Source organism: Hakea prostrata, chromosome 9 (assembly GCF_041222555.1).
Source record: "Hakea prostrata isolate BN-2017 chromosome 9, UWA_Hpros_2, whole genome shotgun sequence".
In the NCBI taxonomy this organism is placed as follows: Eukaryota; Viridiplantae; Streptophyta; class Magnoliopsida; order Proteales; family Proteaceae; genus Hakea; species Hakea prostrata.
The window spans coordinates 48,943,641-48,968,412 of NC_142608.1; the positions used below are offsets into that span (position 1 = coordinate 48,943,641).

The following is a 24,772-nucleotide window of genomic DNA, read 5'->3' on the forward strand; positions in this document are numbered from 1 at the left end:
TCACTTCTAAGAAGGGTAACCAGATTTTTTCGAATCTAAGATTCATTCGAGTAACATTCGAGTAACATGTACACCTCAATTACATCCTTAGGGATGGATTAGGGTAACCAGATTTTCCTTTTAAGAAGGGTCAAAACGTAATTGTAAGCGACCCATGGTGCATCATGCATGAGTGCATCCATGCATGTGCATCTTCCATGCGGCCCCACATTCCACGCGTTCTACTTCTACCATGAACTACCAATACAACAGGAGCTCAAAATCCCTGCTAGAGAGGCTATAATATTTTAGGCCGTGGATGGGTGGATCATCTTCTTGCTGGTGAATTGAAGCTGCACCGAGCAGAGTGAGACGGAGAAGAAAAGTAGCCGTAACAGATCTTCGTCATCAACTTTACTGCCCACAAAAGCATCTTTGAGAGTCGCTGCTGACAGAGTGACAGGTATATCTGCCTTCTACCATCTAAAACTTACCCTTTTTGGTTTTCCCTTCCTTTTTCCATACCCGCCCAGTTATCGGTTTTCATTTTTTCCTCCAAATTTTTTACCAATAAAGGGTCATTTAAAAAAAGAGAGTCTTTTTACCCTTTTTTATTTGATGAGTGTGCTAATGGATGACGTTAATGGCAATCTTGAAGGTTATCGACTGAGAATGTCAAAAAAAAATGAACTATAGCTAAAATGCCACTAGAGGGATTCCTTCTTTTGCTTTGTTTTTCTTAATGCTGTCACTAGGCCTCGAGTCATGGAAATGAAGCCAAGAATTGGTTCATTTAAATCCACTGAAAGATCTCTAGTGTATCGTGGATGCCTATTTTACCAACCTTTTATTTAGATGAGTTTGACCTCTACAGTTCTTGAATCTTTCCAAATGGCGAAGTTAGTTTTGTGAAAATTGTTTATCCTATCAAAACTACATGGGAAGGTATGTTCTGATGGAAATTCTCAGCTTTTCGTATGATATTCCAGTTTGCTGGTTGAAATCATTGCAGTAGGGGATATTGAAGGAATGTGGGTAGATGGAATTTCGAGTTTGTAGTATAGATGTTTTGCATATGTGTATTCTTACTTTCCACAATCTATGCTGGGTCTGATCTGCAATCGATGGGCCATGTCGTAAGTTGCATGGACACCAAGAGAAACCCATCGAGTACATGTGTGTTGCTATGGGCAAGGATGGCAGCGAAGGAAGAAGATGAACTCGCCATACTTCGGGAGCCAACTACTGAGGCAAAAGCAATGGCAGTTCCCTCATCCCAAAATCCCATAATAAGGTTATGGTGCTACAGAAACCAACCTTTGTGACTTAAACCCCATTGATCTCTAGCCCATTGAGGAAGTATAACTGAAAACCCCCCAACCTTAAGAGGTTTCTTTAAGGAGGAGTTTCTATCATTGGCATCTTCATAAAAACAAAGAACATGTTGATCGATGTCAAGCTTGATTTAATACATCTAACCTGGAGAAGAAAGCAATATAGGCACTTGAAGGGGTCATCAAGAGTGTAGCAATAATGGGTCTACCTGTGATTGGCCGAACAAGATCAAACCATGGTGGGATCATGAGAGCCGTTGCAATGCGAGTAGTTTGGCAGGCCTGGACAAGTTTCCTCTTATAAAATAGTAGACATTCACTTGAGTATACATGAAGCTACAAAATACTTAATCCATTTAATCCTCACACTCTGAAATGCAACAGGGGAGGCTGCATTTGTGACTACATTTGTATACTTTTGCATCAAGCTCAATGACAAGGCCCTCAAGTAGTAAATTACACACTTAAATCTGGTGGATTTCTATCACTTTTTCTTCTTCTTCTTGTCTACTATCTCCATTTTTCATGTGAGTCTTATAAGTTATGCTCCCAAGAGTAATTCTTATGTATTCTTCTTCTCTATTACTAATCCTCTGTTTCCCCATCCTCCCAATAGCTTTGCAACTCAAGACTTTTGCAATCTGAATGTTGCAACGTTCTTTACCCCATCGATAACTGTCCCTCTAGCTGTAGCATTAAGGAATTTCCACTTGTTTGGGTTTGTATGATATGCTCAATATGAATTTGCTGTTGTTTGTTCTTAATATTTCTAATATTTCCATAGCATAAGCTGTTCTTGCTAATCCATTCTGCTTTCAAGGCTTGAGCTGTCAACTTATTTGGACCTCTTTATGCCATATGCAGAAAAAAATCAAAAGTTCTGATTGGAACTTAAATTGCCAAGCTTCAAACTCATGATCCTAAGTACTGAGGTATGTTTTGAATTTCTCACTATGTTTTAGAAGGGTGACGGAGGAAATGATCAAAACCCAAGGACCACCCAAGCATAGGAAAAAATGGATCAAAACCAAAAACATCAACATTACTAATAAGCACATAAACAACTTCAAACTGCAAAATCCAATTGAAACATTCAACGTTGGGCCAATAAAACTGAAATTTACGTCTTTTCTCCCCAAACCTTGTGGATGCTATTGCAGACAGTATAAAAACTTGTCCACTGTATACAATCTCTACAATGACTAGTTAGTTAGATGGTATGTTTGATTAAACCAAATTCAGTTATTATTTTTTTGGGGTCACTGATTCAGTCCCTGTTTCCCCACCTTTTTTGCCATGTGTATGTTTTCTGCTTGAATGGTTAGGAAAACACTACTACAGTATCTGGATGTGTGTGATCTGTTGTTTGTGCTCTGACTAATTGTCCACAACCACATTTCAAATCGTACTGCATTGCTTCGCGTTCTTCCACTTTGAAAACCTTTAACTCACATGGTGTTATCAATATTTGATAACCAAGATTCTGTAAAAGCACATGAAATGTCTAATCTGACCCCATTTAATTGATTCTTCAATATCCTGTTGCTCCTTAAGAATTGGTCTTTTCACCATTTTGTTATTTTCTCAAATGCAAGCCACCCTTGATGCATGATTAACAACTTGTTTAAGGGGGGAAAACTCCCTCACCCTTCACCCCTTCCTGCTGTCACGCCTTCTCAGCTTCATCCCTTCACCCATTTCCCAATTCCTGAGGCCAAAAGACTAATTCATTCTAACTGAATTATTATATCTGCTGCCACTTCTTCTATCTCCAGAGTCCAGACTCTCCACTTCAGTCACCGTTCTTCTTCTTTGTTTTGGTTTAAAGGCAGCTGTGGTAAACAATTCTTTGCAGTCTCTAGACTCCACTAGACTCATCATTCTTCTTCTTTCTTTTTGATTTTGCAGCAGCTGGCGAGTTACTGCAGACACACTCTTTTCTTGCTTGTCTGTTTGGCCACAAACAATTGAGAATCTCTCTTTTCTTTGTCCATCTTAAGTGTTTCTCAAATATTGTGGAAAAAAAAAATGTTGATTTGCCCCTTTTGCTTGTATTTTAGTTTTCAGATTGACATGGAAGGCTTGAACAGTGAGATTTTCCTTGTTTAACTCCAACAAAATGGTCTGGGAAAATTGGGAATTTGGTTCTCTTGAAAAGCGTTGAAACTGCAAAGTGCCATGAAGCTTGAAAGAATTGGTTTTTTAATAAAATGTGGTTTTATTGAGAAAGAGTGTTTGCTACTAAAATTTAGATGGGGGTGAAAACTATTATGAGAACAAGAGCTTTGAATGAAGAGTGCTGTCTATTATGGATAAAGCTAGGATCCAGTTGAATGAAGGGCTTCTAATGGCTGAATGTGTCTCTGGCATTTATGATGTATCATAAACCATGTGTTGAAGTAATGCGTGTTTGTGGTGCATATACATATTGCAAATATGGTTGGGGTTTATATTGGGGGGAAGGCAAGTTTAAATTTCATATTATTTGTGTGGCACATCCAAAGGGGTCCCTGTGATGGTGGTTCGTTTGCTTGTTTTTTTCTCCCCTACAGATGGTAAGGGATGGGATCTGATCTTTAACCTTTCACAGTTATGTCATGGATTCAGATTTCATGCTATGTTGGGTGTATCTTAACCTTTTTAAATATGTAATTGGTGTATGGTATATTGGCTTTCACAGGTTGTATTTTTTTCTTTTCTTCTGTTGCCATCTTATCAACTTAGTTTACTGTTTGCTATAGAGAGAAGTGTGTCCAAAGTGAGAGTTGCTACTAGAATATTGAAGATTTCGTGAACATAGTCTGTGTATTATGTTACTTTTGTTATGAGATGGTGGATTATCATAGTACCGGAACTTTCTTTTAATTCCTTTATATTCTTATGTGCTTCACAAGTTCCAATACCCTTTTCATGCCTTAAAAATAAATGTTCAATGCATTGGGAGAGACTAAGGTTTTGATTTGTATTGGATGGATCAATCTTGGGCACTCTGATCAATCAGTGTGAATTGATCCTTTTGGGAACCTTCAACAATCCCTCTTCCCGTTCCTTCCCTTACTTTTTTTTTTCTTCCCTTTTTTCTTTTTGGTTTTTTTGATAAAAAGTGTCAGGGCAGGGCCAACTTAGGCTGGGTTCAGTCCATCAGTATCAAGGCCAGCATGGAGGTTTCTTGGCCGTGAGTCAGGGTTCGGGGCCCAGTTGCAGCCCTAGTTACTACCCAAAGCATGAGCCTTGGTCCTCAATCTTATTTAGGGGGGGGGGTTCTTCATCCACAAACCCAAAGCAGATAGGTGCTTCCTCCATTTTTTCATTGCCTTTTGTCAATGGGGAAGGAAAACCATTCTCTTTTTCTCTAATTTTTTTTCAATTAAACAATTCATGCTAAAATGCCTAAAAAGAGATTTTTGAAAATCTTCTTGTTGTTTTAGCCTTCGAAAAAAGCCACTTCTTTTATACACTAAAAAACTGAGGCTGCAAGAGTCGTGGACTCACAGGTTTTACCTTGACAACAAGGTTTGCTAATTGGGAAATATTCTATTTACTTCTTCATTATATAGAGTTTGTGACATCAAATATTTGGTAATGCAGTCTCCAGAAATGGCAGCCATGGCAACTCCAATTCCTCTTGACACATTCAACTTGGGATTCATTGGAGCTGGGAAAATGGCAGAAAGTATTGCAAACGGAGTGGTGAAGTCCGGTGTATTGCCTGCTTCTAGAATTCGAACTGCTGTTCACAAGGATGCTAGTCGCAGGGAAGCCTTCTCTTCGCTTGGTATCAAAGTCTTTGATACCAATCAGGAGGTATAATTTGATTCTACTTATAGATCTCCCCTCTCTCCTTGTTGATTTCGAGGTTAGGTCCTATATCAGTTGGTTCTGCATCTGTTTATTGTGTTTATACTGACATTCCACTTATGCGTATGGTTTTGGTTTCTGATTTGGTATATCTTTGCCCTTTCTTCTCAGCCAACTGTTGCGTTCCCTTTACTTTGTTTTGTCCCCTCCCCCTCTTATGCTGGTGGGCTTGCTTAATTGCAAGTTTATATTCTATTTTCAGCTCAGTTCCTTTTCACTTTCACTCCATCTTCTGTTGATTACTTGAGGTTGGTTATACCCATCATTTTCTTCTGTCTTTATGGTTTGTCGAAGCACATCTAAGCTTGTGATAGTGTGCAGCTCTGGTTGTAGATAATTTATGTGCCATTCTATTTGCTGTATACTGATGAGATAAGAACTACGCTTGAATGGATTATTTACAAGTTTTGTCTTTCTTTGATTTATCTTTTCTCATGCAGTTGGGGGGGGGGGTGGCGTAGCAATTACATTCTCCCCTTTTTGTTTATTTTCAAGTTTACGTTTATCTTCATGGTACACTGAATGTAGTATTTCTTGAAATTGTAGAGTGTCGAGAGTAAATTACTCTTGTTGTTTCCATGACTTACTAGATATCTAAACCTGTGTCATTACCATGCAGGTAGTTGAAGACAGTAATGTGATTGTTTTCTCTGTGAAACCTCAAGTTGGTACTCCTCTACAGAAGCCTTTTCCGATCAAATAACCATTTTATTTCTTTGATTGGCTATCAATTTGGAGCCTTTCGCTACTTTAGAATTCTGTCAAATATCCTGTTGCATTGCTTATTTATGATTTAATGCGGGTATAACACCTTTATATTGCGTATCTTATTTTATGACTTTAAACACCAAAAGCAAGTGGAAGTATACTTTTGTCATGTATCTTATTTTATGACTTTAAACGCTAAAAGCAAGTGGATAAGACTGTATACTTTTGTCATGGATCTATTTCTTTGATCTACATGGATGTTCAAGACAAATGTTACATTTGAGATTTTCATCTCTCTTATAGTAAGTAATAGTATGACTAGTTGACAAGACTTGTGGTTTTTGGCCATATTTAAATATCATTTTTTTTTCTGTCTGCAACTTCCTCCTTTGAGAATACTCGTGGTACTTATTCTTTTATCCACTTTTCTTGCATCCTTAGGGACCTTAGTGATTTGTATGCAAGTTGGTTGGGCAGTTAGTATTTTCCAAGTTTTCTAGGTGGTACAAGTACAATGAGATTCACTGCTGGTAATTTTCACTTTTGCCTGTTTACTCCTATTTTTTATTTTCAATTTTAATCTAAATATGCATTCGCAAGGACTACTTAGAATAGCCAAATTATAAAAATTCTTGATTTTCTTCTAGTTTTTATCAGCTTTGGATTGCTCAAGTTCGTAGCAGGCCAAAACCTTTTGGGCCTTTTGTTTAGTAGTAACCATATGTGAAACTCAATCCGTAGGGTGGTTGTCACTACAGTTCTCTATTTTTTTTATTTATTTTTTTTTGTGTGGGGGGGGTTTGTAAGAACTTTTCTCTATCAGGGAAACCTAATAATATTAATATAGGTCTTTTTGTATCGAATGTCTTTGTGGTCTAGCAAATGTTTAGACAGGGAAAAAGCTTTTCATTGCTCAAGATAAAGTCAGCATTGGTTCATTTTTTTAACCAAAACGCTACTACTGCCTTTGGTTCGACCATCGCTGATTCTTGCAGTTCTTGTAGGAGAAGAAAACATTGGCACGATAGAATTTGAAGCATGGATCAATGCTTCTCATCTCTAATAGCTTGATTTGTGAAAAGCACAGTTGCCAAAATTTAAATTGGTTGTGTTCTTTTCTAGTAGGTAATGTGTTTGTAGATAAGGTGAGGATCAAGGTTAGAAAACCTGAGCTATCAATTCCTTGTTTGCATTTCTCAAAATCTCAAAAAACTTGATTCATTTCCTCCCAGATAGACCCAAACATTTCCAGAAAGTTAACCTCCAAACCAAGGAAGAAAATTAAACCGAAACAGGAATTTCGACCTTGCAAAAGGTCGAAATTTCGGTCGACACTTTTTTCTAAAATTTGGAACTTCAATTTCGGGCCTCATATGGACTCAAAATAATTTGGATTCTTGCATACTGCCTATTTCAAGCATAATAAACACAAAGGAATTAGTATTTTGCCAAAAAAAAAAAAAACCATTGAAATTTTTAATCATTCAAGTATACTAACAAATGACTGGTTCGACAAATGCAAACTATATTGCATACAAGCATAGAATCATTAGCATACATGAATTGTTTGGTAGAATGGTTACATATACAACAAGCGAACAAAATAAAATGACCGACTAGATCAAGTGATGGTGTCTCACATATATTAAGTTGAAGCCTATATATCATATATACATAAAATAAAAATACATAATTTTAGAAAATAATTATTAAAATCAGAAAATGAAAAATGGTAGCAAATAAGAAAAAGATAAGTTTAACAAAACACAATCATACATCATAGTCCTAGGCTAAACATGTATTAATTTCAAGGCAATACATGATCATTTAAGGCATGAACAAAACAAAAATAAAAAAGGGGAAGTTTGGAACTGTTGACTATGGCTCATGCTTCACATTTTATTGTTGCCGGAGTTTCCTTTGTAGCTGTTGTGCCTTAGGAGGTGTTTGGAGGCAAAAAAATGAGCAAAAGAGATGTTTAAAGGCAAAGGAGTTGTGGAAATTAGGTGAAACAACAACAACAACAATAAGCCTTTTCCCAACTAAATGGGGTCGGCTACATGGATTCTTGCCCTCCAATCGGTTCTGTTCAAGGCCATGCTAGATACAAGGCCTAAGCTATACATATCATTTCTCACCACTTCTCCTAAGGTTATCTTAGGTCTACCCCTAGCTCTTCTAGTTCCTTCAATATAGATTATATCACTTCTCCGAGCGAGCTTTATAGGTCTCCGTTGAACGTGGCCGTGCCACCTCAAACGACTTTCTCTAAGCTTATCACTTATAGGAGCAACTCCCGGACCAACTCTAATATGATCGTTTCTTATCTTATCCATCCTAGTTTTGCCACTCATCCATCTTAGCATCCTCATTTCTGCTCCCGGTTTATCTATATGATTCTTCTTAACGCCACCTGCACCGTACATCATGCTGGTCGGACAACGGTCCTATAAAATTTTCCTTTGCTTTATGGAATACGCCGATCACATAAGACCCCGGATGCACCTCTCCACTTCATCCACCCTATTTTAATTCTTTGGGAAACCTCATCTTCTAAATCACCTCTTTTACTTATGATTGAACCTAGGTACCTAAAACAATCACTCGAGAATCTCTTTATCGTCAGTATCACCACTTCATCATCTGCCCGATCATGACTAAAGTTACAAACTAGATATTCTGTCTTCGATCTACTAAGTTTAAGCCTTTTGATTCCAAGCTACTCTCCATGATTCTAATTTGGTATTAATCCCCATTTGGGTCTCATCAATCAACACAATATCATCCGAAAGCATACACCAGGGGGCCTCATCTTGAATGTCTTTGGTTAATTCATCCATTATCGGTGCAAATAGATATGGGCTTAAAGTTGACCCTTGATGTAGCCCAACTGTTATCGGAATTCATTACTTTGTCCCCCACTGTTCTAACACTAGTCACCGAACCATCATACATATCCTTAACTATATCTACATATTTACTTGCAACACTTCTTTTCTCTAGTACTTGCCAAATTACGCTCTAGGGACTCTATCATGCTTTTTCTAGGTCAATAAATACCATTGAAGGTCTTTCCTACATTCTCTATACCTTTCCATAAGTCTCCTAATTAAGTAAATAGCCTCCGTTGTAGATCTTCCCGCATAAACCCAATTGGTTCTCCGTAACTATAGTTAAGTGTCTCAACCGGGTTTCAATTATTCTCTCCCATAATTTCATCGTATGGCTCATCAATTTAATGCCTCTATAGTTATTACAACTTTGAATATCTCCTTTATTTTTGTAAATTGGAACCACAACACTTCTCCTCCAATCATCCGCATTTTCCCCGTGCTCATAATCTTATTAAACAACTTAGTCAACCAAACTAGTCCATGGGTTCCTAAGCTCTTCCAAACTTCAATTGGGATTTCATCGGGACCTTGTGTCTTGCCGAGTTTCATCCTCCTTAAAGCTTCTTTTACTTCGGACATCGAAATTCTACGAATATAAGTTCGGACACCGTGCCTTGGTGAAAAGTGTAATCGTCCAAACATAAGTGCTTGAAGAATGCTCATTTAGTAAACTAGAGAATAGGTTTCCCATCTTTTCTTAATATCCTCCTCACAAACTAATACTTTACCATCTCCATTTTTAATACATCTAACATGGTCAAGATCTCTACTCTTCCTATCCCTCATCTTAGCTATCTTATAAATAGATTTTTCCCCTTCCTTTGTGCCCAACTTATTGTATAACTCTTCATACTTCCTTTCCCTTGCTTTTCCCGCAATTTTCTTAGCTTCATTTCTATCTAACCTATACCTTTGAGATCCTCAACATCCTTAGTTCTTTGCCATGTCTTAAAACTAGCTTTTTATTCCTAATGGCAGCTTGAACCTCACTATCCCACCACCCGTCTCTCTATAGTGGATCTTTCCTTTTGATTCACCTAGACATCTTTAGCCACTTTCTTAATACACATAGCCATCTCATTCCACATTGCATTGGTATCCCCTTTAAAATCCCATTTTCCTTGTTTGACTACTTCATTACGGGATTTAGAGTACTCTCCTTTCAAATTCCACCATCTTATTCTGGGATAGTTTACCTTGGACCTTTTATGTGTTCTTGGGACTAAGCACATATCCAAGACCACAAGTCTATGTTGTGCGTTAGCTTTCCCCCGGTATCACCTTGCAATCCTTGCACAACAATCTATCAGTCCTTCTAGTTAGGAAGAAATCTATTTGGCTTCTATGATGTCCACTTTTGAAGTAATTAAATGCTCATCTCTCTTTTGAGTAAGTATTTATAATAGATAGATCGCAGTAGCAAAATCCAAAATTGAAATCCCCTCGTCATTCCTTTCTCCAAACCATAACCTCCATGAACACTCTCATATCCTCTTTGATCTTTTCCAATATGTCCATTTAAATCACCTCCTATGATAATCTTTTCTCCTTGACGATTCCTTGCGTGTCCACCCATATTTTCCCAAAATTCTAGCTTTAGACTTTCATCTAGTCCTACTTGAGGTGCATATGCACAAATTATATTTCTGAACTCTTTTTCCATTACAAGCTTGATAGCAATAATCCTATCACCCACTCTTTTAACATCCACCACATCATTTTTTAAATCTTTATCCACTATTATACCCACTCCATTTTTATTTGTTTTATCCCCAGTATACCAAAGTTTAAAGTCATCCAACTCTTTGGCTTTTTTACCCCTCCATCTAGTCTCTTGAATGCAAGCTACATTAATCCTTCTTCTCCTCATAACATCTATCAATTCTAAGCTCTTACCAGTTAGAGATCCTATGTTCCAAGATGCCAATCTAATCCTACGCTTATGCTTATGGACTAGCTTCTTTACCCGCACTCGTCCACGGCGCGGGAACCCTTGCCTACTTATCACCGCATCCGGGCGCCGATGCGACGCGTCGCTCACAGGGGACGCCCTAGCTAACCCTTGCCCACTTATCACTACACCCGGGCCATAGTGTAGCGCGTCGCTTCTTTTGTGGAAATTAGGTGAAAATGGGATAAAAATCAACAAAAACTAAAGAAAAACAAGTTGGAATGTTGAAATGGTTGAAATTTCGGACGAAACCTCCGAAATGGTTGAAATTAATTTTGGTCGAAATTTGACATTTTTCCGAAATAATTGGAATTTCGCTTCGTTTTTGAACAATTCTGACATTTCGACAATTTCGGTTGAATTTTCTTCTATGCTCCAAACCACCTAATTCCCGAGTGGAGTCATATATCCATACTTTGATGATACCCATAACCCAATTTAAACCAGAAATGTTATAGATTTCATAATAGTAAGGTAAAAATCCTTGGAGCAATATTGCATTTCCTTCGCTTGCTTATATTATGACTGCTTTGCAATTGCAGTTAAAGACGTGGTTTCACAGTTGAAGCCGCTGCTTTCAAAGAAGAAACTTTTGGTTTCAGTTGCTGCAGGAACCAACCTGAGTGATTTGCAGGTGTGCATGGCTTACTTTTCTTTCGTGTTTTGAGGATTTCCAAAGTATTGTAGTAACTTTTACTCTATTCAACTTTCCCATAAACCTTTTCTTTGCCCCTTGTTCTAATAGTAAAAGGGTTTCATAAAAATCCGAAGAGCACGTTATATCAATATCAGAAAAGATCCGTCTTCATGGTCTTAACTGGCATCTCAACGTTATTCCTGTAGCTTGGAGTAGGAATACTATATTTATGTATTTGTGAAAGCTTCTACTTGATTTCTGTATCATTATGTTGGAAGTTTGAAATGTGATTACATTGCTTTATGAATCATCCACCTTTAAGTGTCTTCCCTCCTCCCTTTGGATTTCACTTTATTAATTGGGTGTGTGGAACAGAAGTGTGGTGATGCAGATCTGCAGACCTTGATCTTCAAGAAGTTGTAGAAGCTGCTGCGTGAGTAGCACTAGTATTAGTGTAGTATGGCATAATTCTGTACCCTTTATCTCAACACCTCCCCCTGTCCCTGGGATGCTCTTCTATTTATTTCAGTTGGACCAGGTTTGTTGGTTCAGCTGGGTCAATTTAAGTGGTTCAAGCGATCATATGACCACCTAGTCAGATGATTAGGGTTTTGACCCAAAAAAAGAAGATGATTAGGGTTCTTTTAATTAGAATACCTTCACGCATCAGGAGTTGGCTGTTGTCTAAGTGGTTATATGTATTTCCAATTCTGTTTTGGTCTTAGTCTTATCCTGTTGGTGGAAGGACTCCTAAGGCTGCAAAGAGGCAAAGCCCTCTATGTAAAAAGATCATGGATGCGAGGAATGGTATGATACACTTAATTTCTGAGATTTGTACTCTGCATTTTTGTGAGTTATTCTGGTGTTTTGAGTCCAGACTGAGGGTGTCTTAGTGTTTCAGCCTACACTTCCAGCCGCCCTTGACTAAAGAACAAAAGACCTACCAGTAGGTAAGTTGCAGGCCAAGTTCTTCCCCACCCCATTCTTTCTCCCTCATTACCCTTTTCTAGAACCCTAAGCAACTCCATTGTCTGCCCCCAACCCTAGTCATCAAGGGCCCTGTTTCTCCCTATCCCTCCCTCAGAATTACACCAAACTTGATACATATAATCCCCAATACATACCCTGACCTTTGACCCTAGCTGCTTGCTATTCTTTCACCTAAAGCTGTAATTCAGCCCTCTTCCTTTTCAAGTTTCTTTGAATTCTAAAATCAAGAACTGAGATCCTATCAATCTGCCCATAAGATTATCCTCACCCTTAAAGGTTCAAGCCCAGGCAGTTGCCCCTTGGGGGTATGTTGCATATATTAAGACGTAAATTCATAAATTGACTCAAATAGACTCCGAATCACTCTATGAACTCAACTAATTAAATAATCAAGAAAGAAACTCTATCTACATATTAAGTATTCCAATCCAATTGAATCACATAACTGGTAATCCTGTGTACTATAACTTTATCCCCACCTTGTAGGCATATAACTTATGCCCTTCACGATGGGAAAAAGTGCCAACCTATAATTAAATAAATAAATAAACTCAAACAAAACCCTTTTGACCTATTAACTTTTCTAACTGAATCACTTAAACCACTAAGTCCATGTACACTCTATCCTCACTTGGCAGTTGTATTAGAAAAAGCTCCAACCTATAACATATTTACCCCGATAGGTCAATTTCAGTCTATTGGACTGCATAACTCATTATGAACCTTGCATGGTTGCACATAGGCCTTCATATGGGATTACTGTCCAATGCAACTGCTTCACAACGATTAGCTCCTTTTTGAGTTTCACGATCTATTTTCTGAAGTCCGAGAATTTTCTTTCTGAGTTTTGACAGGCATCTTTGAGATAATGTAACATGATCTTGTAAATTTCAAATGTCAATGCACAAGTTCTCCAAACAACCCTGCATGTGGACAATGTGAGAATGTCCAAAAAAATAGTGCTTCCCCAATTTATTCATTCTTATTCTCTCTTGATAACCGAGCATAGCCTTTGTATTTGTGCATCTTGACATTTTTACAATAGGGGCGCAATATCCATTTTTAAGGAAAAAAGTTCACTGTTGGAATAAATTTTCAATTTCAGGTATTATATGTGTGAATAAGTAAGCTCTTTCATGAACCTTCAATTTCCCATTTTGTAAAATTTCCTTTTTCTTCAGCTAGTTTCTTTTCTCGCATTCCTTATTTTCTTTATGTAATTGGCATTGCCTTTCATTAAGAATTCTAGGATTAGATTGTCCTGTTTATGTTTCTTATAACTTAACCTGTAGTAGAAGTATTCTTATGAAAGAAAATTGACTGTGTTTTGTTTAGGAATGGGCTGGTCATAGTCGATTTATCAGGGTGATGCCAAATACTCCTGCTGCGGTTGGTGAGGCAGCATCAGGTAACAGTTTCTTGTGAATAGATATCTGACTTGTCGTCTGATTTCAAGTATTCTGCAATCTTCCGCTTCTCAATTAACATGATTCACTAGAAGAAAATTGGGATGTTATTGAATTTTTTTTATTAGTTTAATATTCTCATGATTAACTTGGAGATTACTTTTCATTCTTTTGAAAAAGAAGTGAATATTTTAATATGATTTGTATCAGTTCCAAACAGGGTGGTAGAAAACCTTAAGAGTTAGTCTATCAGTAATGTTAAAATACAGAGTAGAGAGGATGGGACTTATATGGCTTGTATAGGTTTTCATCTTTTTTTTTTTTTTGCTCTTTTTAGAAGCTTGATGAAAGTTTTGGCTGCATTCCATTTGTTCGGTCTGGTGATCGGTTGGTTGATGTCCTCACTGAAGGGCTTAGTAGTAAAGTTTTTCATTCTAATTTGTGCAAGTTGGGAAAAAGTTTGATATCTTCGCACCAACTTGAGGGGATTGTTGTAATGTGATGATGCAAACCCAATTTTAGGGTTAGGGTTTCTTGGAAGAATTCCCTAAAATTAGGGGTTTGCCCAGAATCTTCCAGCAACTAACTCTAAAATCCTATGAGTGCAAGGGATGGTATAGTGGATTAGTTAGATTCTATAGGGAATGACAAGGAGAAAAATGGGGATCCTTTGGGTTGATAGGGAAAAGACGTGGGATGAAAAAGGATCAATCTAAATTATATGGGATGGAAGAGAATTTGGGTTTCAAAGTAGAATTGGGTTTAAGAAGGGATCTTATGATGGATATGGGTTGAATGTTTGAAAGGAAAAGGATCTCTTCTAATTCTTTATTTATCTTCCTTTTCTTTTTTTTTTTTTCTATGTTTTCTGGTTCTGCCGCAAGGAAGGAGAGGTGTAGAGGGAGCGATCAGAGAGATGTGGAGGGGGTAGGGGGGTTTTGTGGGGTAGGGGAGGGGCTGGGTGGAGTCAGGGGTGATCTCAGGGGTACGGGGAGGGGCTGGGGGTGTTGTTGGGGGGGGGGGGGGGAAGATTGTTGCTGGCAGGTCATGGCAGCAAGGGGGAGGGCCTGGGTGACTTGCACAAACAGGGGAGGATGGGGAGGGGTTTGTGATGGCAGGGGAAGGGGGGGAGGGGCTGGAAAAGGGGTGCGATGGGTGTAGGAGGTGAAGGAAGGGGATGGGGGTCCGCTGTACTTGTAGGCTGCTGTAGTTCTTGAAGAAGAGTGCTTGAATGCTTGTAGATGCTGGAGATTGGAAGATGAATGCAAGACTTGAATAATGGTGCTGATCTTTGAAGAACTTAATTAAAATCCGCCATGGCCCCTTCAACGGGAACCACAGTCCTGAACTCAGTTAATTTTATTCAAATAATCAAACTTAAGAAATACAAAGAAAGAATAGCCTAATTATATACTAAAAGACACTAACTCTAAGTGGGATTCCTTTATAGATTAGGATCCCACCACATTAATCACAACCGTCCAATAAATAATAAATATCTAATGGAATCTACTCGAAAATAGATACCTCCAAAGACTTAAATTCTGAAGGAACTCTTCTTGTAAATAAAAACTGTTGGGAATCTTATCTAAAGCCAAGGCTCAAGAACTCTTCCTTGACTTCCTAACTGATTGAAACTCTTCAAGAACTTAAAAATTAGAATTCTGAAAAATAAACCAGCAATTAAATCAGGGCTAAAGTGACCACAATACCCTTCCTAGAGAGTTGGACTAGCCCTAGGTGCACACTTGGGAGTGGCTTTGAGGCCCACTCCAGGGTTTCTGCGAAGGGGAAAATTTTGGTTCGCATTAGATTGATGTGGTAGGTTAAACCTGGCTGGACAGGGATGATCCACTTTGCAGTTGGACAAAGAGCTGGTAATTTAGTTATTTAGGAGGAAATATTTTATTTACTTTATTTTGGATGGAGTAGTGGAGCTTCTTAGGTAGTTTTCTTTTTCTTAAACTGGGGTTATTATGATTAGTTTCTGTTTGAAGTTATTCTCATTCTAGCTAAGTTCCCATTTCTATGCAAGGCTCATTGTAACCATAGAGAGCTCTGTTTTTGAAAATTGATTGTGATAAGACCCCGATCTCAAAAACGATGAATAAATTCACTCACCACGATAATAGCAACATTGAATCAAATAATCTCCAGACAAAACACACTACTAGCAGTAGGTGAATCCTACGACTACCCAAGAGCAATAGCTCTCACCTAATCTTCCCCAATAACTCCAAAAAACTATCCCCTCCACTATTCCTTCCCCCTATTTATAGCAATTACGTTCCTACAGTATTAATTAACAGAATCATCCCAATTCGAATAGGACTCTTCAATTCTAATCCTAAAAAGTAATTCAAATATGACTCTTTGAATCTAATCCTAATTGTAATATGACTCCTCAAATCTTCCAATCGTTTCCTTCCCTAGATTTTAGGGATTTGCTATCCACGCTGTCGAGTGTACACTCGTGATACAAAGGGCTTATCAATACTCCCCTCCAACAGTTTCACCTTGTCCTCAAGGTAAAAATCTGGAAAGTGGGAATGCATCTTGTCATAAGTTTCCCAAGTATTTTCTCAAGGAGGCAGTCCTTTCCATTGAATCAAAACTTTCAAAACCCCCTGGGCAGAGAAGCGAATGCTGAGCAATTGTTCTGGTGTGGGATGTAACTCGCCATTCTCTCGCAAACATGAGGGAAGAGGCTGTGGGACCATGTGTTGACCAACTGCTGGTTTCAATTGCGAAATGTGGAACACAGGGTGGATGCGAGTCCCCTCTGGTAACTGTAACCGATAAGCCGTGGGGCCCACTTGCTCTATGATTTGGTATGGCCCGTAGAAACGATGGCTTAGCTTTTCGTTTGGGCGGTTGGCAAGTTTCTGAAAACGATAAGGTTGGAGCTTAAGAAAAACCTCATCCCCCACCCTGTAGTGCACCTCCCGGCGATTGGGATCAGCGGTGGCGCGCATCCGTTCTTGGGCCACCCGGAGATTAGATTTGAGATCATCCAATACTCGATTTCACTCACGAAGGAACAAATCAACATCATCAACCTTGGATCAGCCATCTTCCCAATGCAAAAGTGAAGGCGGTTCACGGGCATATACAATCTGGAATGGAGACATTTTAGTGGCTGAATTGAATGTCGTGTTGTACCAATGCTCCGCCCAAGGTAACCAATTAATCCAATCCTTTGGTTGGTGTGCACAGAAACAGCGTAAGTAAATTTCAAGGCTGCGATTCACCACTTCTGTTTGGCCATTGGTTTGTGGATGATAGGCGCTGCTATACTTCAGGTGGGTGCCTGCTAGCTTGAATAACTCCATCCAGAAGTGACTAAGGAAGACATGATCGCGATCTGAGACAATGGATCGCGGAAATCCATGCAAGTGGATAACTTCCCTAGTGAATGATGCAGCCACTTCCTTTAGCAGAGTAAGGGTGTGAAAGAGAAAGGAAATGGGCATATTTGGTGAGACGATCCACTACCACCAGCAGTGTGTCCCCGCCTTTAGTCTTGGGTAAGCCACCAATAAAATCCATACTAATATCCTCCCAAATGCGTTCCGGAATTGGTAGCGGTTGAAGGAGACCTGCGGGTTTCATAGCCAAGTATTTACTTAGGGTTCAAAATGACGGGCATAACAACTAGCCACAAAGTCTCGAACAACAGCCTTCATTCCCACCCAATAGACCACAGCTGTCAATCGCTTGTAGGTTCGCAGAAACCCTAAATGCCCACCAACTAGGGTGGAGTGATATTTGGTCAAGAATTTGGGAATTAGGGGGGATCCTTCAGGGATGACTAACCTGTTTTTATAGAGTAATGTTCCTATTTGGAGATGATAGTTAGGATAGTCTTGGGATCCCTTCAGCAAGGCCTGAATAATTTTCTGGTAACGCTCTGATGCGTGAATTGCCGCATTAACTAAACCCTCACTTTCTGCCAAGTTGCTATTGTCATAGAGAGAAGCTCGCTTATCATCCTCTCGACCATCGCGAGAGGTGTTGGCGGCTTTGTTTTTGCTGCCCGGTCAGTACAATATCTCAAAATCAAATCCCAAAAGCTTTAAGACCTACTTCTGTTGATCAGTAGACACAATGCGTTGTTCCAACAAATATTTCAGACTCTTTTGATCAGTTCGTACTTTGAAATGTCTCCCCATCAAGTAGTGACGCCATTTTTGGATCGCTAGCACAATTGCGTTTAGTTCTTTCTCATAGATTGACTTGGTTTGTGCGCGAGGGGACAACACTTGGCTCTAGTAGGCAATGGGGTGGCCATCTTGCATCAAAACCGCACCCAACCCAAAAACTCCTTTGTGAAATCTGGCATAACCAATACTGAAACGGTTGTCATTGCTGTCTTGGGCGTTAAATGCCGTTGTTGCCTCTTTACTCCACTAAAATGCGTCTTTCCTCAATAAGTTAGTAAGCGGAGCGGCAATCTTTCCATAATCTTGGACGAATCTGCGGTAATACCCGGTTAAACCTAAAAACCCTCGCAAGGTTTTAAGATTGGCGGGTTGGTGCCACTCCACCATGCGCTTGATTTTTCGTGGATCCGCAACAACTTCGTCTGTAGATATGATGTGCCCTAAATACTCCAGTGTAGCAACCCCAAACATGCATTTTTTTCGGTTGACAACGAGGTGGTGCTGTGTGAGAAGTATAAAGGTGGTTCGTAAATGACCCACATGTTCCTCCATGGTCCTGCTATACACTAAGATATTGTTAAAGAACACCAAAATAAATTTTTTTTACAAATATTCTCGAAATACCTCATTCATGAGTGATTGAAATGTGGCCGGAGCATTCGAAAGCCCAAATGGCATCACCAGGAACTCGTAATGCCCATTATGGGTACGAAAAGCCGTCTTTTCCTCATCACCTTCCGCCATTCTGATCTGGTGGTATCCTGCTCTCAGATCAAGTTTGGTGAACACTATGGCTCCTCCCAATTCATCCAATAGTTTGTCAATTGCGGGAATGGGGAACTTGTCAGGAACTGTGAGTTTATTTATGGCACGATAATTCACGCAGAAACGTCATCCGCCATCCTTCTTTCAAACCAACAATACTGGACTGGAGTAAGGACTCACACTAGGCCGTACCAATCCTGCTATTAACATTTCCTGTAACCAACCTTTTGACCTCGTTTATTTGAGAGTGTGGGTAACGATAGGGTCGAATATTAGGTGGGTTACTTTTCTCGGCTAGTTGTATCCGGTGGTCTTGCTTCCTTCTTAGTGGCAGTTCAGTTGGTTCAGCAAATAGTTAAGCAAAGTCGGTTAATAAATTTGATACTGCTGTACTCTGGTGTACCTCTATATCGTCTCCGTCGAGATGTTGAGGCTGCAGCCAGTAGCCATCACCGCCTACTTGAATATAATGTAGCACACTTTTCAATGTTGTTTCCAATCGCAGCAAGGTCGGATCCCCATTTAGTTTCACGGGTCGTCCTTGCCACTCAAAGTTCATGGTTCTCAAACGCCAATTACTGCCTCCCCGAGTGTCTGCAACCATTCTACGCCCAAGATTATATCAATGCTACCCAAATTGAAAGGGTAAAAATTTTGTACAAAGACCTCACCGTCCAACTGAATCGGAATCTTTCGACAGATCGCTGTACCTTTGCTAATCGTTCCATCGGCCAAAGCAACCTGAAATTTTGTTTTCTGGATTACCAATCCCAGCGGCTCCACCAACTCTTGAGCGACGAAATTGTGCGTTGCACCACAATCGATCAAAACGATGACTTCACAGCCATTTATCTGTCCCGTTAGTTTCAGGGTATGTGGTGAATCGATTCCCACCAAAGAAGTATGCGAGAGTTCCATCTCGAGCACTGGCTCCATTTCGACCGTCGTATTGTCATCGATCACTCCTTCCGCTGCGGCAACTTCGGATTATCATTGTCGTGGAGTAACAGCAACCTTAGTTGCTTTAGAGGGCATCGGTGGCCTTTGGAGTATGGAGCATCACACTTGAAACATACCCCCTTTGTCCATTTTATCTTTGATTTCTTCCTGGGATAGCCATCGTGAGCATCCTGAGTTCACCGTCGCTGCTGTGGTTGTAGGTCGAGATTGTGAAGAGGAAGACGAGGGTTCACTTCTTTGGTTTGGGCGAACCGAGATGTTAAAGCTTTGGTTCATTCCGGTTCCTTGAACCATATTGGTTCCTCTAATATTGGCGTTGGGTGGGCTGAAGTTAATAAAACGTGAGGTTAAATTTTGGGCCGATTGAGTGGGCTGGGCCAAAAAAGATTTCTTATTTTTCCCCACTCTATTTTTGTCCTCCACGTCTTGGGCCAGGTCCATTATTTGGCCCAATTTGGTGAGGCCAAATAATCGTACCTCCGCCCTCACTTCTTCGTTTAAACCAGCGAAAAACACCCCTTTCAACCATTCTTCATCTACCGCTCTGGCTCCCGCTGCTAATTCCTCAAATCCTTCTCTATATGCTGCAAATGTCCCATTTTGCTTATGATTAATCAACGCTTCTTGGGGAGTCTTCAGTTGTGCCGAGTTAAATCGATGGATCGTCGATTTTTCAAGTTTCTCCAAGATGACAATGGCTGCTGCAATTCTCGGAAGCGTATCCATCCTAGTGCCGCACCTTCAAAACAAAGAGTTGCCATTCTGAGTATCTCTACATCGCTCAGTTTGTACAGGTCAAAGTACCTCTCAGCCCGTGCGATCCACCCCATCGGATCTTCCCCCATGAAAATCAGCATCTTAAGATGTCTAGGAAGGAAGTCTCTCGATTTCTCTGGTTCGATCGTTCGCTCGCTGAAATCTGGAGTTCCTTCATTTTCATTCACCTCAGGCGTTAAGGTATGCATCTCTGCTGATTTTCCTTTCAACAGCATGACCCTTAATTCCTCTCTGAAAGCGTCATTCGCCTTTTCTCCTTTTTCTGTGCCAAGAGTCCAACTTGACCTTGAATCTCTTTCACGATACTTTCCAATTCCTCTACCCTCTGCTCCATTCGGCTCTTTACCATTCCCCTGGAATCGATGGCTCTGATGCCAAATTGATAAGACCCCGATCTAAAAAACGATGAATAAATTCACTCACCACGATAATAGCAACATTGAATCAAATAATCTCCAGACAAAACACACTACTAGCAGTAGGTGAATCCTACGACTACCCAAGAGCAATAGCTCTCACCTAATCTTCCCCAATAACTCCAAAAAACTATCCCCCTCTACTATTCCTTCCCCCTATTTATAGCAATTACGTTCCTACAATGTTAATTAACAGAATCATCCCAATTTGAATAGGACTCTTCAATTCTAATCCTAAAAAGTAATTCGAATAGGACTCTTTGAATCTAATCCTAATTGTAATATGACTCTTCAAATCTTCCAATCGTTTCCTTCCCTAGATTTTAGGGATTTGCTTTCCACGCTGTCGAGTGTAGACTTGTGATACAAGGGGCTTATCAGATTGTTGATGAAGTTATGGCTCAGGAATTGTGCATGATCATGTGTGAATGTGATTTCCTCTTCTCTCTTCTCCTTCTCCTTCTTCTCATCATTCTTTGTGAAGCCTACTATGGCAGATCACCCCTTAGGTTTGCACCAGTGAACTTTCGAGTTCTTTGGGTATGTTCGTAATTCAGTATTACTCTAGGGGTTTACCCATAAATTTCTTTCCGTTAACTTTCACAGTAATATGAAAGCACTTTCTGAAAATGGTTTATCATTTGACCAATGTGAGGAGGCAATGAAATAATCTAAGGTGGACAAGAAATTCAATATTACCTTCTTTGAAACATGTACTGCATTAGCAAGTGGTCTATGGGTTAAGGGTGCCAACTGGGCCTTTGGAAAACTTAATTTTGGCCCAGTGTTGGGCTCTATGCGCTTTGAGCTTGATGTACCATATGGTATCCCAGACATGATTTCTTTATCTGCATCGTTTTTCTTTCATCTCTATTTCTAGTTTTGATTTTGTTATCAGCATATAACCCCATATCCATGTTTTTTTCTGGTCTATTGAATTCATAATCCTACTAGGATCTTTTTTTGGTAGTAATTCTAACGATTGGATTTCAATCACAACAACAACAACAACAGCCTTGCCCCAATGGGGTCCGTTCTGCCCCCGTTGGCCGCGACGGCCTAAGCCTACCTCCCCCACCGGTTACTTGGTCCCCCTCTTCAGTTCCTTCTGGTATACTCCCCGGCTTTTGGTCGTGCGGGGGCCCGTCTGTTACACTGGACTCCGCCACTCATTGTTTTTTCTCCATCCTGTTGCCCTCCTCTTGCTCGCGGCTTGTTTGCCTGGCGCTGGTCGGTCCTTTTCCTTGTTTGGTCGCGTCGCCCGGCGCCTCTCTTTCCCCCTTTTTTCTTTGGGCCCTCTTTCCTCTTTTGTGTTGCGGCTATCACTCGGTTTTTCGGTCCCCTCTCTTTGCCGTTGGTTTTTTCGCTTGTTCGTTTGGCCTTTGTTCGCTCTCTCCTGTTCTTTGGTTCCCCTTGGGTCTCTCTCCCTTCTCCGCTCCCGGGGCCTCTCTTGTGTTTTGGTTTTCTCCTTCCGGCTGTTGGGTTGTTGCTGTGTGCCCTTGTTTCGGTTCTTTTTGTCCCCCGTTCCCTGTCCCGCCTCTCTTCCTTTTTTTTTTTTTTCTTTCTTGTCTGCTTGCTCGGGCTCTTCTGTTTTCGGTCTTACCTGGTTTTCCTACTTCTCTTCCTTCCGTTCCTTTGTGCCTCCGTTGTGTTTCGGTTTGGTTCTCGTCGGTTGTGTCTCCGGTTTCTTATTCTCTCCCATTTTCATCGTGGTCATCTTTTGCCCCTGTTTTCTTTGTTCTCCTTTTTTTTGTTTGGCTTCTCCTCCTCTCCGGCTTTCCCGTGCTCTTCTTTTCTTGTCCCTGTTGGGTTTGTCTTCCTCTTCTTGGGTTTCGGCCTTGTGTCTTGCCGGTTTCATCCTCCTTGTTTTTTCTTGTCGTTCTCGTGGTTTGGCTTGGTGCTTGGTGGTGTTCGTCCGACTGTGTTGGTGTCTTTGTCTAGGTGGTTTCCCACATTTGTTGGTTGGATTTCAATCTGCTCCCATATTTGGAAAAGTGGTTTCTGTTCCAAGCTTTCGTATGGTTTAGAAAATTCATGCTTGAAATTCATTTCTTGTTTTCCTACTACAAGTCTGATTTCAGTTGGTCCATTTCCAAGTTCTATTTTCTGAGTCTGGTCTCTGATTTCTGACTATTATTAGGCTTGTTATTTGGTACTAAAGTTAATCTCTAAACTGGTTCTTTTAAACCTTCCATTGATTCTGAGACATGGAAATTTCTTCTTTAAGGAGGAATCTTAGATCCCAATAATCTGACCATTGGATCAAGTCTACTATATTCTCCCATCCAAATTAGTGCATTTGATGAGAATTTTGGCTGAATGATCTGTTGATCCTCTATTACTTAATTCATTAGAAATTTGGTTTCATTCCCTTTGATTATTCGGCAAGGTGATCTCCCATTGGATATCACTGGTTCAGGGTTAGCACTGTATCACTCTTTTCGCAAGAAAGCACTTGTTTTGACTACTCACTCTTCTATAAACAAAATGGTCCGTGGCTATTTTTAATACGACTGAAGTTCTGTAGCATTTAGTTGTCCTGAGACCCTTTTGTTATGTGCCTTCTCTTATCTCAATGATTAATCGTATGAGTTCAGAGCTTCTGGTTTTTCTTGTAAATTGAACTTCAGATAATGTGGTGCTTATGATTTTGCAAATGGTTTTATAGGCAGAATGGCAGAGTTGGCGGATTCATGTTAAGCTGAGCCTGTGTGGTTTGGCTTAAGCTTTAGTTGAATTTGTTCCCAACAGTTTGAGAAGTTCCCCGCCATTTCATTTGCTTGCATCTGATGATAAAGTTGGCTCATCTCTTGGTCATCATTGTTAATTCCGTTGTTTTTACCTGTACTTTTAGTAGAATTTAATGGATTTCTGATACACTGTTGCAATTTTCCCAGTTATGAGCCTGGGGGAAACTGCAACAAAAGAAGATGGAGAACTAGTTGCTACTCTATTTGGAGCAATCGGCAAGATATGGACAGCCAATGAGAAACTGTTTGATGCAATGACTGCCTTGAGGTATATGGCACCATAGTACATTGGAAGTACCACTGCGGTTCCATACTGGATTGCTAGATATTTTCTAGTTCATTTATATGTTTTCTTTCGAAGGTGGATGTAAAGGAGCTTAATATGTATTGCATTTGTGTTAAATTTCTTTTGTCTGTGCATATGGGTGTGCATAAATGTATGTATTGATGCGAGCATGAAAAGGAGCATGCTAATTAGGGTAAGTTGTAATAAGTTATTGTTCACCTGATATTTTCAGTGGTAGCGGCCCTGCATACATATTTCTAGCGATAGATGCGATGGCTGATGGAGGAGTAGCTGCTGGTCTACCACGTGATTTGGCACGGGGTTTGGCTTCTCAGACTGTATGTTTCACTAACATCCCAAAGAATTTTATCCTTTCAAAAATGTCTCATTCTGCATGCCTAACAACAAACACTGCCTATCACCCCTCCCCTCTCTTCTTTTTGTTTCATGTATAATTTTCACGATTTTAGAATGTACAGTTCAACTTGTCTGTATGTTTCTGTAGGTTCTTGGAGCAGCATCCATGGCCATCAACACAGGGAAGCATCCAGGTCAGCTAAAAGATGATGTTGCATCACCTGGGGGGACTACCATTGCCGGAATTCATGAGTTGGAGAAGGGTGGATTTCGGGGGATCTTGATGAATGCTATTTTAGCTGCTGCAAAACGTGGCCGAGAACTTTCTCAGAATTAGTCTAGAGTTTTCTTTAAGTGTGGTCATCCTTTTTGACAGATTGATCTATTGTTTGAAATACATATCATTTGGAGGTTAGTTTTGATCGTTTATCTGAAACACAAATCATGTAGAGGTTAAAATTGTTATATTTTTTATGAAAACAAATTTTGGAGCTATTGTCAGTTTTTATTTATTTTCTAGGGTTGCTGTTCAATGATTTTA

General features: G+C 39.9%; 1 protein-coding gene across 3 annotated transcripts; it reads left to right on the forward strand.

Moving 5' to 3' along the window:
• The first annotated feature begins 270 nt into the window (after positions 1 to 270).
• LOC149005408 (pyrroline-5-carboxylate reductase-like) lies at positions 271 to 24,761 on the forward strand. Of its 3 annotated transcripts, none has more exons than XM_089169548.1 (9): positions 271 to 442; positions 2,178 to 2,245; positions 4,902 to 5,117; positions 5,791 to 5,839; positions 11,267 to 11,358; positions 13,687 to 13,759; positions 23,736 to 23,856; positions 24,107 to 24,212; positions 24,380 to 24,761. In XM_089169548.1, the coding sequence occupies exons 2-9, from the start codon at positions 2,228 to 2,230 to the stop codon at positions 24,566 to 24,568; spliced, it is 864 nt and encodes a 287-aa protein (XP_089025674.1). In that variant the 5' UTR covers positions 271 to 442; positions 2,178 to 2,227; the 3' UTR covers positions 24,569 to 24,761. The 3 variants fall into 3 exon arrangements, with proteins under 3 accessions (XP_089025674.1, XP_089025676.1, XP_089025675.1); XM_089169549.1 differs by lacking the exon at positions 271 to 442 and adding an exon at positions 596 to 924; XM_089169550.1 differs by lacking the exon at positions 2,178 to 2,245 and having other exon boundaries at positions 24,380 to 24,760.
• The last annotated feature ends 11 nt before the right edge of the window (positions 24,762 to 24,772 follow it).